This window comes from Emys orbicularis, chromosome 1 (genome assembly GCF_028017835.1).
Source record: "Emys orbicularis isolate rEmyOrb1 chromosome 1, rEmyOrb1.hap1, whole genome shotgun sequence".
In the NCBI taxonomy this organism is placed as follows: Eukaryota; Metazoa; Chordata; order Testudines; family Emydidae; genus Emys; species Emys orbicularis.
Window position 1 is genome coordinate 357213831 of NC_088683.1, and position 16879 is coordinate 357230709.

A 16879-nucleotide genomic window follows, 5' to 3' on the forward strand; every position below is an offset into this window, starting at 1 on the left:
AAGGCAGTGCCCTGTAGAATCACACTCTGACGTGCAGTGCAGTAACTTGCCATGTAGCCAAGCCCTCAGTATCAACCATTGTGGGCAGGGCCGGCTCTAGGTTTTTTGCTGCCCCAAGCAAAAAAAATTTTGGCTGCCCCCCCCCCCCCGCCCCCACTGCACCCTCCTGCCGCCCCAGCCCTGGGTCACTGGTAACTCGCTCCCAGGGCGGGTCATTCAGCAAGAATTTTAGATGTGCACAGAACGCAGACAGGATTCGTTCCCATATGGTTACAGAACTGCAGTAAAGTGGAACAATTTTCAGCTTGTGTGATTGAAGGCTATCTGGATGCATATTATAAGACTGTCCTACATAAATGAGGAAAAGTTGAGGTGCCTTTATTATTCTTTTGTTCCATTCTTTGTTTCTATGGGGAATTTGCCAATGCAATATCACTGTCTTCCTTTTAAACAAATAAAACTAAAACTTAATAATAATAATAATAATAAAAAAAAGCAATGGCTGTTGAAAATAGCAATTCCAGTCCTAATAACCACTGGGAAGCATTTCTTGCTCAATTTATTCTACTTTTTCCTACAGCAAGTTACAGTGGATCAGTATATTTGATTTGGGAGAAATGAAGTAACAGCTGCCAAACTGAGCTTGAGTACTCCTGAATTTTGAGGGTGTTCGAATCTGGAAGGCAGGTGCTGGATTCCCTTTCTGAATATCAGCTAAATTTGGAAAAGAAAAGTCAGTTTCTGCTTCCATGGCTCAGAAGTGTAAATCCTCCTACGTGCCTGGTACTGTATCTAAAGCTGCCCAGTCTAGTACAGCCTCCCCTCCCTTACTTTTCATTTTAAATTCTAGTGGGATCCACGTACCTGCCTTGCTAGGCTTCAGATAGAGAGGTGCAATGTCCATTTAGTCCACCCAATTCTTTCTTTGCGGGAGAGCCCAGGGCTGGGGCGGCAGGAGGTGCGGGTGGGGGCCAGAGCTGGGGCAGCAGGGAGTGCGGGTGCGGGGTGGGGAGAAGAGCCCAGGGCTGGGGTGGCAGGAGATGCGGGTGGGGGGAGAGCCCAGGGCTGGGGCGGCAGGAGGTGCGGGTGGGGGCCAGAGCTGGGGCAGCAGGGGGTATGGGCGGGGGAGAGTCCAGGGCTGGGGCAACACAAGGGTGCAAGGGGGAGCCCAGGGCTGAGGTGGGGGGAGGCAAAAAACCTAGAGCTGGCTCTGTCCGTACCATTTACAGCAAGCTGCAGCATGAGGTTTCAGTTCTACACTCCTTCCCCCTCCCTTTCCTGTTAATTGCGGCCACGGGAATGCTGTGAAATGTAGTTCTTTCCCTGCTCCAGGGCTGGCTCTATAGGCAGGGAGCTAACCAAGGAACTACAGCTCCCAGGGCTCCCTGTTGGTTCTCAGCTCTCATGCTGGATTCTTGCGCCCCTGGAAATTTGCCGCCCCAAGCACCTGCTTGCTTTGCTGGTGCCTAGAACCGGCCCTGATTGTGGGTAGAACATCTTGTTCAGTGCCGATGTTCACATCAGGCATGTTCTGATTTTCGAATTATCAGACCTTTGCTCATCTTTAAGTGGAACATAGTAACAAACAAAGGAAGTGTTTTACATCAATTAAATAGAGCTGCTGTATATTCGCTAATTAAATGAGAACAATTTGGGGGTGAGTTCTGATTTCCCTGACTTCATCAAGGAGTCTGCCCCAGGCAAAAGGGATGAGTAAATAAACTGAACTAACAAGTCTCTAAAAATATCCTGCACCAGTGGGGAAAAACTCCATTAAAGTATTTTTTTTTAAACCAGTGATAAACATCAATCCAAATTTTTCGATCCAGTCTCCACATCTTACTGTGGGAGAAAGTTGCAATTCTCCATATTCCTGTCACTTCTAGTTTGGAGACAGTGAAGGGTATTTTTAATCTATTCCGGTAAGGAAAGGATCCCAATTTTTAATGAAGGTAGCTAATTTGGTCTCTCCTGCAATATATACACTTGTTAGCTTGACTACTCTCTCTGAGACTGTTGTACTAAATTAGGAGGGATGGGACTTTTCCACTTCTAAGCACTGACCGGTCTGACAACAAATAATAGAGCATCAATCAACCTCCCTCTCGTCTAATTAGCAAGCAAAGTCCATTGACTGATAACGTGAATCTAAAATATGACTTATCCTGTTATAATCCGTATGCTGATATTAGACATTTTCAGGAGATGGCAGAGTAAATATCAGTCCTGTTTACAAATACTCCAGCATTACCTACAGTTTTGCAAAAGGAAGGATATAACTTGGCAAGGTGATAATATCCTGAATCTCAGTGCATGAGAGTGATCTGGTTTGGGCCGCCCACATAAGGCCCAATGGTGCAATATGCTGAGCATCCTCAACATCCAATTACTTCAATAAGAGTTAAATGTGAATAGGTTTAAATAAAAACACTGTTTTTTAATGGATTTTTTTCATTGGGCGAGTCCGATGGGCCAGCTTTTGCAATCCATTACAGGTTGATGGAAGGGTCACACTGGCCTATTACGGACTGCAAAATGGGTTTGAGTCATACAACAAAAACACATTGTTTAAAAACTAGTTTGAGCCTTAAAAACCAGTGAGATCTGTAGTGTCCTCTGTGAACATGAAACAAAATGCAGTTGTCATATTTTGGTCATTTGAGGCTGAGGGTGGGGATCTGGTGAGGGGAATGCTCTTGAGCCTTCTTGTGGGCCCCAGAGGAAGGGAGACATAGGGAGGGAGGAGCCATTTTCCAGGTTACCCCCCAAAAATTAAAGCAGCCCCTCCATAATATTCATGCTTCTCCCATCCCCACACTAATTCATGTTTCCCTCCTGCACACTTAATGCAGGGTCCCCTTTCTCCCTTTCTATTAAGGCAAGACTCCTCCAAAATGAATGCCTGTTGATTCCTCTCTATCTTGGGGTGGGGGTGGCAGCTGCTGTTGCAGGGGCCAGCCTGATCCCAAGTTGCTTTTGCTCTTGTTATAGGCCTATCTGTTCCTCTCTCTCCTGCCTGCAAAGGATCATGAAAGAGAAGGCGGGGGAGCTACCCAGAAGCTAAGAGAAAATTTTGGATAGGGTAAGGGGGAGAAAGGGGAGGACCTGACAATTCACAAAGGGGGAAAAGGAGAGGAGGGACCAGAAAGAGCTCAGCTGCCTGGGCCCAGCTCTGCTCCCACGTCCCTTCTCCTTGTTCCTGTGAATTATGCGTGGGCCCTGCAGAATGGCCCCCTCCTCTCCCCTAGCTAAAATCTACTGTTGGCTCCTGCCAGCTCTTTAGACCCCCTCTTTGTTCCTAGGAGAGGAGGGACAGAGAAAAGCATGGGGCCCAGAGCTATAACAGGAGGGTTCTCCTTCTCCTGCTATCTACAAGCCAGCAGCAACTTGTTCTCTGGAGTACACTGCTTGAGAAACTGGTATGGGAGGACCGGGACTGGACTGAACTGAATGGAATGCCACATAATCCCATACATCTGAGAGCCCTAATGGTGGTGGTTTTACTTTTTGCGCTACTGGGGCAATTACAGATACTGATTCAACTTCTTTTGTTTACAGTTTGTCTCTATCAGTTTCACTTGCTGGTTCTCCTGAATTAGCAGAGCGTTGCAAATGTTTGGGTTTCAAATCCTGCAAGAGATGTTTCCACTGAAAATTTAAAGTTCATGGAAATTTTTCTACTGCAGCTTGTCTTTGCAAAGATTTTGTTTTTTTACAAAACAAATTATGAGCCTAAAACTACCTGACAGTGCCCCTTTAAAGATTTCTGACATGGACAGGTGATTGCTGAGGACTGCAGATGACAAAAGGGGAGGGCCAAGAGGAAAATTCAGTTGAAAAGTTTAAAGGCTCCATTATTTGGGCTCAGGTAAACTTTTTTATTAAACACTAAGTAAATTCTGTGGCCACACATAAGGTTCACAAACATATGAAGCAGTTTACATACCCATCATTCAAGAAATCTATGAGAGCACTTTAAATTTCTTTGGTGTATACAGTAAAAAGCATTCATCAAAAGAGAAGCAAGAAAGGGTTAGAGAAGCTCAACTAACCACTGAAGGATACTTAGACTCAAGGACCTGGCACTTTCACCATCTTCTTTTGTAAAATAGAATGTGATCTCACACTGGGAAGGACAGAGAAATGTCTCAATTACAAAATACCAGACCGTGCTAAGGAAGCAGGGGAGACAGTGCAAATACTTTAGTTTTCAGTGTTAGCTTTGTACCAGATACAGTGTATCACATCTTATATAAAATAATATTGTATGCACTCTACTCATTCTTCTATTTTCTAGTGTTTAGTGTGTCATGTGTACATTACTCTCCACTTGTTCCTCATGAGGTGAAGTACAACTGGAATTTGCAGCTTTCTTTTTCCTCTTCATTCTCATTATGGGTCACCTTCATAGCTAGGTGTGTAGTTCCCTCCTGCTGTGCTTCTGCTCCTCCATAATCAAGCTTTCTCTGCCAACAGTTCCAATTCTGGAACAAAACCATTCTCCTCTATGGTATACTACATGGTTCAGTTCTCATCCCACGTCTTTTTTTCTATATATCTTCTGCCTCTTGGCCTTTTTCTCTCTACTTTCAATTGTATGTAAACCCTCCTGTGCCTTGGCTTAGTCAATTTGTGATTTCTGTCTAAAATTATTTTAGTTAAGTATCTCAGAAGAACTGCCCTTCTTTTGAGAGACAAGGTGGGGGAGATAATATCTTTTATTGGACCAACTTCTATTGGTGAGAGAGACGAGCTTTATTACACAGAAGCCATAGATATTATAACAATCTATATCCCACTAACACCCCCTCCCCTGCCCAGATGCTTCCCTCCCTTCTGTTCCTCCCTATGACTGGAGGGGTGTTAATCGACCATATGACCCTGAAAGGTCCCTTGAAATATGTGTTAAATATTCATGCTAAACAATGTGTTCTATCTTGTATTTAGCTGTGACACTCCCAGACCTGAAGAAGAGCTCTGTGTAAGTTTGAAAGCTTATCATACCATAAACTGGAAACTCCTATTACTCAAGTTTCTCCTACCTCACATCCCAAATAGTAAGTCACATTCCTAATCACACCAGGTACCTTGACTGTCTGGCAATATGAGAAGCCACTTAAATGAAATAATTATGTTTGCTCTACAGCTTTAATTATGCATCCCACTCAGATGAAAGTCTAACAGATCAGTTTCTGTTCTTACCAATGGGTTTTTTTGAATCAGTGACCATAAAAGTTCACTTTTAGCAACATAATATTGCCTAGCTAAAAATGAAGGCACTATATTTCCTTTCTTCACAATCTCTTCATTAATCTGGAACAGGCCTCATAACCCGCTATGACCTTTTCAACAGTATCTTTGGGGAGCACAAAATGCAGAAAGATACCAGAAAGATTACTTAACCTGTTTTCCTTCCTTCCTTCCATCCATCCATCTATCTAAATACTGCTGCATAGTCAGTGCAAGTGAACATATGGTTAGCTGCTACAAAGGGCCCCAAACCTAAAGGCAGATTTATGACTAACATTTTCTGATATTAGTTCCTTTAGGTGTGATGAAACAGTTTAAATTTCAGGTTGTTTTACCATCTATGTAACTTGAGAGAAGACAGAAGCTGAAATTCCTACCTTCTTGATCAGGGCACAGTGGAAAAAAATATAGTAAATTTAATCATCCATATCGCCAGGAGGATTTTATTTTATTTTTTTATTGCTCATCTAATCTCTTGAGCCTTGCACTAAATTGATGTCATGATTTTAGTGGAATGAAATCAAAGAGAAATGCCATGTCTTAATTTAAAGTTCCCTGATCCTTTGATGCTAGAAGTCTGGATTTTTCACACACAAATTAAGCTGCTGTAATAGACATGCCACTGCCTAAGGAACCAAAAAACATGCCAGAATAATTTCTCTCTCACCTCAGCTTTGCGGATACTCTCTCTGGCTTCATCTATTTTCTGTTCCAGTTCTGCTCGGCTTTGTTCAGACACCACAGGGCCATGGCATTCTAACTCCTCAAGTGCCTATCAAAAATAAGAGAAAGATGCCATATACTTGGTACATTCATGTGCACTGTCTATAAGATAGTATCTGAGACAATTCACAGAACTAATCATATTCAGATGCCAGAGTGATGAGTAGTGCTACACTGCAGGATAAAAACTCTGCAGACTGATGCAACCCCATTTAAAAAGTTCAATCTTTTATAGGTAAAATTATATCATAGGAAAACTATTCTGAAAATGCCCCAAAATCCTAGTAAAGCATCATGATGTTACAACTATGATCTAACATTCAAGTGACACTTCACACTCTTGTTCTCATGATGATCTTTACACCTGAAGACAATCCCATCAAAACCCACATACTTTACAGTGCTTGTTGAAGGAGTGAGTTGAGAGATGATGAGTGGTAAAACAAGGTAGGATGGGTGATTTATTTTGTGTGAGTATGGCTTGACTGGTTGGGGCAACTTGCATTCCGGATTTGTATGTCTGCAAGAGCACAAAGTGCTTTTGGGTGAGAGGATTAAAAGAGAGCTGGAGAAAATAAAACAATAATAATCATAATCCTCAAAGTAAATTAACAAAATAACTCCCTGATTCTGGAAAACACTTAAATATTTACTTAATTTTAAGCATGTGTTTAATGCCCCCTGACTTCAGCATATTCTTAAGTGCTAGTGTGAATAGAGGTGCTTTCTTGAAGTGAAGCCCCAGTGAGAAAAATAATCACAAAAATTGTCAAGTCAATGCTGCTGGTAGTCTCACTAAGACATGATACGAGGTGTCAATCCCTCCTGTGCACTTCAACATTAAATTCAAGTTATTATAATCCATGTAATAGATCTTAATTTAGCATCTCTTCAGCTTGTTTGTATTTTTCTCATGTCGCCTGATGCATTTATTTATTTTCAACCTACCCGTTGATTATGGATGATGTTTTTGTGCTCACGTGCCACACGGGTGGCCCATTTCCGGGCTTCCTTGTTTAGGCTGTGCTCCTCCGTTGTCCCGGTTTCAGATTCCAGTTGTCGACTCTGGAACACAAATCAGAAAGTGAGTAGTGTGCTAAGGATTTTGGGGCTGTCTCCATGTATAATACTGTTACTTAGCAATCTGACAACTTTATTTAATTCATAATTATCAGGTTCTTGTAAATTCCTTGCCTGGGCCCTTGTTTGTATGAAATGAGACAACAAAAAGGGAAAAGCGCTGTTTTTCATAAGCTTTGTCATGATACTGTGTTGTGGAAAACTGACTATAAAAGCAAACTGAAGTTCAAAAGAATTTACAATTTACTATTTTGAAGACAAGTCATCTTTACCAGGGAGACAATGCGAGACAGATTTTTTTTTTTTTTTTAATGAAAGACATTCTTGAAGTAGAACACTGAAGTATTATTCACCACGGCACAATATCATGGAGCTGAAAAAGAATAAATGCCCCCAAAATAAACTGCTATCCTTAGTTTCCCAGATAAATATGCATTTTAGGCAGTATTTAAAAATAGGCATTTCATATGATGTGATGGATCATTTAGGCTTTGTTCAAAAAATGGCATTTTAAAACATTATATATTTAAAAAAAATACAAATTGGAAAATCAAATTACAATTTCATATGGATTTTAAAGAGTTAACAAAATATGGTACACACATTTACCTGGGATCAAAAAGTTCTCTCTCCCCCATTACTTCACATGCCAAGTTTCAGACTAAGGATTCTATATCAGAGATATTTGTTGATGATACTGTGCTACTATTATGTCAACTCAGACTTGCTCCAGTAATTGAGAAAGTAAATCTCTCCCCTCCCGTCAGATAAAGTGAAATCAGAAGTCAAGAATCTGAAGGTTTCCCAGTTTTGTACTGAATCGATCCTGTTCAATCTGGATATAGGAGACAAGTTGTTCCATATTTACCTATCATCTCTGTCTCCCATTTTTAATTTTTTTTTGCATTACTGTCATAGCAGATTATCCAATGCATTTATATATAAATCAATACATTTAGGACAAAACCGACTAAGTTTTACCACCTACTCAGTCCCCATCCTTTCCAGAAAGCATATCTTGTGATATTCCTTAACTATTTATCCGGTTCTGGACAAATTTTGCTCTTGGTATACTGAATAGTGATAACCCTATAGAGATCATTCCTTTCTGATGAAGTGGGCATTCACCCACGAAAGCTTATGTCCAATACTTCTGTTAGTCTTAAAGGTGCCACAGGACCCTCTGTTCCTTTCTGATCCAATCTCAATACTCCCCCCCTCCCTCCAAAAATAGGAATTAGAGTTGGAAGAAATATGCTTAGGTCATCTTGTTCACCCCCACTGCTAATGCAGAACTGTCCCTTACAGTACACTCTCTAGTGCTTTCTTGTATGACTATGTCTCAGGCCAATGGATCTCACTACCAGAAAATTTTTCTTGATCAGTCTAATATTTTTGTTTAATTTGAATCCATAACTCATTCTATGCCTAGTACCACAGGAAAACATTCTTTCTTCATTAGTGTAACCTTGTACACCATTTAGTTTTGTACACTCTTAGACACAGACTAGAGGAAGATAGCTGTTGCCTCAAAGGCCACGTGAAAGTAGTAGTAGTAGTGTTTTATCAAGAGATTTCAATAAAAAAAAAGATTGTGTGGTACACAAGAAGGGAAGAGTTTCAGACATAAGAGGCGGCTTCGAACTAGATACAAAAACAAGTGTGAAGAAGCTAGCAAATAAGAAGGCTTTGAGGAGGGCAGACTGGGAGGAGAGGGGGATTAGGAGAAAAATCAGGGCAGAAAGACAAGGAATGAGTTGATCAGTTCTTTTTGGGAATATATGAAAAGTTTGAAATTGATGCAGAGTTTGACAGGAGAGTGTGTGGATTTAATAGTGTCATGATTTGTGTGGCAGGAAAGGAAGATTTTAGTAGCAACATTGAGGTGAAAAGGGAGAAAGATTTTTCACCTTTAGATTATAAGGCCTTCAAGGGAGAGACCCTCTAAGTGATTTGCACTGACATTCATACAATGTCATGTACACTGTGATACAATACAATTATTACTAGTAACTTTAAGAGCGGTAAATGTAATGCGTCACTCCTGGATGGGTCACTAGTAGTGGGGATTGACCTTGGATCTCTGGATCTAAAAGCATGAGACATCCACAATCAGTAGTTCTCTTACCTCAAAGCCAGAGGCAAAATCAAACCTTTATATGGTTCAGCCACTAGAAGGGGACAGAGAACCACACTGTTACAGAGCAATAAGAGCAGCAGGATTTGGAGAACTAAGCTTTGGAGGACATGAAGGATGAGGAGGGAGATGATTTACATAAGACTGAGCTTGAAAGCCTGAGTGGTAGAAGGATAGAGCTGTCTACAACAAGAAAAGAGAGGAAAAGTAAGGTGGATTTTTTTTTCCAGGTTCAGTATCATTCAGTTGCCTTCTGCATGTATTTTTAATTTCTGTAGGTACCTCTGAATGATTTCTCTCAGTGTTTACAACACATCCCAATTTATTATCCATCTCAAAATATGCCCCTAGACGATGTCCTTATCACCTACTGCAAACAGATTATTGCATAGGTCATGTGCATGTACTTCAGGTGCTTACAAAGCATAATAAAAGTGACACACCACTTCATTTCCCCCATGCTTTCTTAATTAAACCTTTCTTGTTATAAGTTTCCTTCCATAGCTCAGAGTTCACAGCCAGTAAGGTATCATCAAGAACCTTGTCTGACTTTGCCTTCCTTGTTACTCATAGAAATCATCTCTGTAACAAATGACCAACGTCCCCACCGATTGGCTCCCTATAGTCCTGGTTCTCTTGCATATTTAGTTTAGATAAAATATATCTTCTCCATTTCAATTGCTTGATAACATTTTGCATTATCCTAAGTGTGTTTTTATTTTTTTATTACAGTATTTGAATAGAAAATAAAAAAGCAAATTTAGATGCTGGACCTCTGAGTATGGACTGTTAGTGGATTGTGATGGTTATACCAGTTGGTTATTTATTTCACAGTATTGTTTCCAAAGAGCCCTCATCCTGACTTGAAGAACTCCAACGTCAAAATATTAATTAAAATAGAGCTTTATTTTAAAAAATCATGCAGGTCACATTTCTCAAAAAGCATCTTAACTGGATCAGTACCTTCCATCCTAAAATTAGAGGGAATAATAACTAGATATTGTACAAGTTAATTTATACTCAGCATTTATACAATTCTTTTATTATTAAATATTTATACCGCAGCATCACCCAGACACCTCAACCAAGTGCTGCATGAACAAATACAAAGACACATTGCTTCCTGAGAAGAGCTCACTAAGAAGAAAGTTTACAATCTCATTTACACTGTCAAAAACATTTACAAACATTAACTTTCAAATCCTGTTTACCAGATAAGTCTTCAACTTAGATCCCTATCCTGCAAACACTTAGGCATGTGCTCTACTGTAGTGGTTCTCAATCAGGAGTACATGTACTCCTGGGGGCATACAGGGGTCTTGCCGGGGGTACATCAACTCATCTAGCTATTTGCCTAGTTTTACAACAGGCTACATAAATAGCACTAGCAAAGTTAGTACAAACTAAAATTTCATACAGACAAAATGAGAAAGTCAGCAATCTTTCAGTATTAGTGTGGCTATGACACTTTTGTACTTTTATGTCTGATTTTGTAAGCAAGTAGTTTATAAGTGAGGTGAAACTTGGGGGTAGGCAAGACAAATCTAACTCCTGAAAGGGGTACAGTAGTCTGGAAAAGTTGAGAACCACTGCTCTATTGTATCAAACAATCTACTTGTCTTCACTTTCAAGACCCTTCAGGACCTATCCCCACCCTACCTATCTTTCATACAGTATCGAAAGTTTGACTCCCGCATCTGATGGTGGCAGACTATATTAGACTCTATCCCTCGCTCAATAAATTCACTAACAAGCACCTTTGTGCTTTCTCCCATGCTGCCCTTCACACTTGAGAGGAGACAACCATAAAAAGCTAACTCATTATTCTCCTTCAAATCCCTCCTTAAAACTCTCTTTTGCCACAAAGCCTACAAAAACACACTTGACAACAGTCAGGCTATTGGTGTGTGGGGGTTACTGCCTATCATGCTGACCAAAACTGTCTCATTGTTTTCTGTACTCCTGTTGGGTTGTCTATAGCGATCGGTTTTCTTTTGTCTTATATTTAGGTTGGAAGCTCTTTGCGGGCAGGGACTGTTTTTGTTCTATGTTTGTACAGCACCTAGCACAATGCAGTCCTAGGCCATGACAGGGGCTCCTAAGCATCATGATAATACAAACAACATTTAATAAAAGATGCTTAATTTTAAACATGGGAGCAATCCCACTGATTTCCAATTACTTCACCGGGACCACTCACATGCGCCAAGTGTTTAGGATGGGGTCTTCATTTGTTGCAAGGTATCTGACGTGATTTAACATCTTTCAAAAAGAGGAAAACTAATCTGCTTTTGCTGGCTAGAGAGCAAAGAAAGGGCCCAACAAGCTGAGCTAAATATAGATGAACTTTCTCCTTTAGTCTCTCAGCTTGGAGTACAGTGAAAACAGTGTCAAGTGCTAAAACTCAGTCTTTTAAAGCAAGCAAACAAAATACCTGGTCACCTAAAGAACATGAAGTCACTGACTGGTGCAAAGTTGAGAGACTAGCAATTATATGCTGGTTCTCAAAAAAATTACTGTATTTAGTTTGTAGTCATGTCTCCAACTTTTGTCCAAAAGGCTATTACAGGTGCAGGATTTGTCTTACAGAGGCAAGTATGCAGCTTGTATATACTCGTACATGTAATTATGCTGGATACAGATTGCACACTTGTAGTTTTGGCAGTAAGAAATGCTCACTCCCTTGAACCTAATAAAAGATCAACATGTTTTTCTAGTCAAAAAATAACTGTTTGACAAAGAATAGAAAAAAGTAAACATATACTACATGCAAACCACTAACACAAAGCACACCTAAAAATCTCAGCCAGTACTTTTTAAAAGTTCAAAATACGATGCTACCATGCCAATGTCACATTGCAAGACCTACCTTATGATCAAACCCTTTTCTGGGATATGCATGACTTAAGTTTCAGATAGCTGACATCTAAACAGTAGTACTCAAGAAAAGCATCAGACAAATTTGGTGCCTGTTTGTTATTATATAGAACTCATTTAATTTTAGTTATTAAGAGTCAGCTGGGACTGCCCTTGCATTTCAGAAAGATGGCATTTTTTTTTAATTGTGAACAGGAGCAGCACCAGCCTCTTCCCAGTGGGGGAGCTGAGATGGGCCAGACAGAAAATTGGGGGGGGCTGTGCCCCCCGCTTGCCACAAGGCCTGGCCCCCCTCCATGGCGAGATCGGAGGCTGCAAGCCAGAGCCAGGCAGCGTGGGGTGCTGGCTGCTCACAGCCGATAAGCGCTGCCAGGGTTGGGGCACCCGGCTCTGGGGCCGACTGAGCCCTCGGGTAGCAGCTACTGTGGGGGGTGGGACACAGGAGCCCGGGCCAGAGTAGGTCAGTACAGGCTGCTGTGGGAAGCCCCGGACCTTCCACCTGCTGTGGGTGGCATGGCTCCAGTAGGTGGGGACACGGGCTGGGGGCTGTTCTTGGGCCCCCTGACCCTCCACCTGGGCTTACTTCTCTGCTGCTGCTGGAGCTGGGTGCCCAGCCAGCAGCCGCCGCTCTCTTGGCTCTGCCTTCAGAGCTGGGCGGCCGGAGAGCGGTAGCTGCTACGGCAGGGACGGGCAAACTTTTTGGCTTGAGACCTGCATCGGGTCTCGTAAATTGTATGGAGGGCCGGTTAGGGGAGGGGGTCGTGGCCTGGCCCCCACCTCCTATCTGCCCCCCCCCCCGGGACTCCTGCCCCATCCAACCCCCCCCCCCCCGGGACTCCTGCCCCATCCACACACCCCCGCTCCCTGTCCCCTGATCGCCCCGGACCCCCGCCACCCCATCCAACCCCTCCTCTCATTCCTGACGGCCCCCCGGGAATCCTGCCTCATCCAACCTCCTATCTCACCCCCGCCCCCTGACCACCACCCCGAACTCCCCTGGCCTCTATCCAACCCCCCCTGCTCCGTGCCCCCTTACCGCGCTGCCTGGAGCACTGGTGGCTGGCGGTGCTGGAGCTGGGCCACGCTGCCACCACCACGCAGCACAGAGCACTGGGTCAGGCCGGGCTCTCCAGCTGCGCTACCCCAGGAGCTTACAGCCCCGCCGCCCAGAGCATTGCGCCGGTGGCGAAGTGAGCGAGCTGAGGTTGCGGGGGAGGGAGGACAGTGGGGGAGGGGTGGAGGCTAGCCTCCCGGGCCAGGAGCTCGGGGGCCGGTCAGGACGGTCCCGCAGGCCGTAGTTTGTCCACCTCTGTGCTACGGAGTGGCTGAGGCAAATTTTGGGGTGGCTATAACCCTTGGAAGCCCCCAGAACTGACCCAATTGTGAACAAGACATATAGTTTTTTTTTAACATTAAACAATTCCAAGGACATTCTTTTGTTCTGATCAAGAGGTTCCAAGAGGACCCTGACCTGTTGTTATTGGGTTAACTGAAACATAATACATACTTCACGTCAAAAGTAAAAACAACCCAAAGAAGGGCTTAGTTTAGTCACTATTGTTCATTTAACTGCATGATTCTGCTATTGTAATTTATCATAAATTCTGAACATTTTAAACCTAAAATCCCTTTTTTACTTTAATGTTAATAATTTATTGCCTTATTGTTCAAAGCCTTTTTGGTTCACCTTGTTAATAAATAAAGAGCATGTGTCTGTTTCAAAAACTGCTTTCACCTAATTTTTTCTATCACCTCACTACTGCTAATCTCGGAACTCCCAGCTAAAATAAGAAGCAGGGTTATACTGGCAAGTGAGAGGGTAAAAAAGGGCAAATTTGGGCATATTTCCTGAAGTCCGTATGGAGGGTTAGCACATGGTGTCTGTGTGGAGGACCCATATGGTGAGGGTTGTGGGTTTTTGTTTTTTGTTTTTCTTAATTACACACATTTTGAGGCACCTTATGTCCAGTAGTGTGCTGCTTCTTACCTCTCCTAGTTCAATTCTTTCTTCTGCCAAGGAAGAGAAGCATGGGTGAAAAATGCAATGATGCAAAATGATCAGGAGGATCAGCTTGAGTTCTCTGTACATACCAATTACCATTATGGTGTGTGAAAGGCCAGGGGAACACCCCATCAAACATAAGGCAACACAAAGTCGTCAATTAAAAATAAAAGACCCATTTTCATCACAGAGAGGCTGGTTCTAGGATGTATGCATGGAGAAAGGGGTGCCAGGCTTTCCAGTGTCTTCTGGGCCTCTTGACAATCTTGGGGAAATAACAATCCTTCACAAATTGTTGGCTAAAGGTAAATTCTCTACACTAAAATATTTTACTGCTGGCAAATAAAGCTCCATTTAATTTGTCCATTGAGACTAGGCATAACAGAAATAGTCTTTATTTGAACACTTTTCATATGGAAGAAGTAATTGTAAAGACATTCTGTACTGTTGAAATTAACAATTCATTGAGTACGTTCCTTTAGGGAGTTGGATATTTATTTATTGTGCATTTGGATTGCAATGTGATATCCATTTTTGGGGATCACAGCTTCACTTCAGATAACTACTACAGCAGTGAATTTTCTCTTTAATACACTAAAACACCCATGGGGTTGTCAAAGTAGCTGAGGCCAGGCATTTTAGGACGGAGTTGTGGACAAGCTATAGCTTTGCCTCTCTATGCCTCCATGTTCATTTTAGGAAAAGAAAGGGTGGAATCTCAAATTGCTTTGTCTTTATGAAGCATGTTAGAAATAGTTCTCAAATACTGTCTAGCATTTTAATTTCTGGAACTCCTAATTTCTCTGCCATCATGGATAGCACTGTCAGATGTTGGTGATCAATAGCACTACTAGACCTCATTGGTGATTTGAGCTCCTCTCTTTATTGTTCCTTACTTACCGACTTAAGTCACTTCATTAGTTTAAGTGACTGGGTTTGAAATACTTCTGCACTCTAATTTTTGGTGTTGAATTTTGAATCTTTGATTTATTTTTCATTGTTTATTTAAAAAATATTCATACCCGCTTACTCAAATTCATTTGAAGGAACTACAAGAAAATTTAATTTTCTGGTACAGTATAGAGTGAAATTTGCACAGAGACTCACAATTCCTCACTTTGTACAGACAGCCAACTATCATAGCAGCTGCATTTCCCTCTGGCTATTCCCATATACAACACATTGTCTTATAAGCAGAAATACAGAAGAATGGCTGTTTATCAAATATTCACAGTGAAGAGGAGGATCTTCTGAATTAGTCTTGGCACAGATACTAACTCTACGGTCATCTATTCTGGTAGTGACTGAAAACATCAGTAGATAGAAGATCTGTGTAACTGGTCTCGCTGTTTTTAAATTACTTTAACAATTGACACTTGTTTTTAACCAATTGTTCAGAATCAGACATGGACAAAGTTTATTGAATGCTGCTATCAGCATGGTCTCTAGATGCCACACAAATTTATGTACTTAGACATTTTAATTTCCCCATATGCATAGTAAGGCAGGAACCATGTTAAAACTCAGCCACAGCTCACAGATCAGATGACTGAGTTTGTAATTCTCCATAATTTTCTTCACAACTGACCTTTTAATAAACTTCAAATATGATTACCATATCACAAGCCCCAGATTGTAAACCTGTCCGTAAGGAGAGTCACTCAAACGAAAGAACCTTCAGTGACATCAGCCACACACAGGATATGTCAAATTACATGGATAATTTTACAGCTTTACAGAGTCCCCACTTAGGAAAGACACCAGCATTTATTACCAACACCTATTGAACTGAATGGTTGTATTTCTTCTCAGCAGCAATTCATAGTACCTGAAGCGGTAACATTTAACCATATCAAATTTGCTTAATTTCTAGTAAAGCTACATCTAAAAATTATCTAATTATTTTGTACCATTTTAAAATGTATGTCAGTTTTTTTTATACCTTATCAGGTAGGAAATTAGGGCCTGATTTTGCGGACTGTGCAGAAGTAGTCTAATTGGACTTGGAGGTACTCATGTAAGCAAGGACTGCGCATCACTGGGTCCTCCTTACTTCTTCACTGACTCACTAATGAGCCTTAAGTGTAAGTAAGTTTAATTTCACTTACACCCACTTTAAGGCCCTTTCATATTGCCAGAGCGATGTAAAGAGGACCTTAGTGGAAATGAGAATCAGGCCCATATATTTTTATAAAATGTTTCTAGTCTGAGCTGGAACAAAAGTGGACAAACTCACCTGCACGTTCAAGAAAATAGTGAAATTATTATCCCTGCTCCCAAATACAACTTAGGACATCAGGTCTTAAAAGTTATAATCTTCAGCATGGTCCTTAAGGAACTAAACTGCGGAATACCCACTAATGTTACTGGGATGTTCAAAGTTTACACCTGCACCGCACCTATGCTGAAAATGTACTAACATCAAAATGTATATTTAAGTGTGTCTTATAAATTAAATACTTTTTCAAAAAATTAAACTTGGTAAGTTAGTAAATGTTAATGCCAACTAGCACTAGTTTAACCTGGCTGAGAGAAAGACAACAATCCTAATACTGTAACAAGAGACGCTGTAATTACAAAGGCCGTGAGTAGAAAAACAGGAAGGAGAATTGCTTCAAAAGTTTAGTGTCAGCTCTTTGTTGCCCTTATTCTCAGTTTTTTGGAGATGCTTTTCATTATTTGTTGCAGTTTCTCACACAATAACATGTAGTTCAAGGAAGGGGATCCTTTTCCAATCAGGAAGTATAAAGAAAGCTGGCTAATTTTCTTTAATATTTTGCCATGCTCTTAAAGATATGCTTATCTAAGTA

General features: G+C 41.4%; 1 protein-coding gene across 1 annotated transcript in view; it reads right to left on the bottom strand.

The window, feature by feature from the left end:
* Positions 1-16879, bottom strand: part of FCHSD2 (FCH and double SH3 domains 2) — a 239276-nt gene that overhangs the window by 27098 nt on the left and 195299 nt on the right. The window contains exons 11-12 of the mRNA XM_065421347.1: positions 6922-7038; positions 5918-6022 (exon numbers count right to left, since the gene is read on the bottom strand). Coding sequence (XP_065277419.1) covers positions 5918-6022; positions 6922-7038 — 222 coding nt within the window. The remainder of the gene's footprint in view (positions 1-5917; positions 6023-6921; positions 7039-16879) is intronic.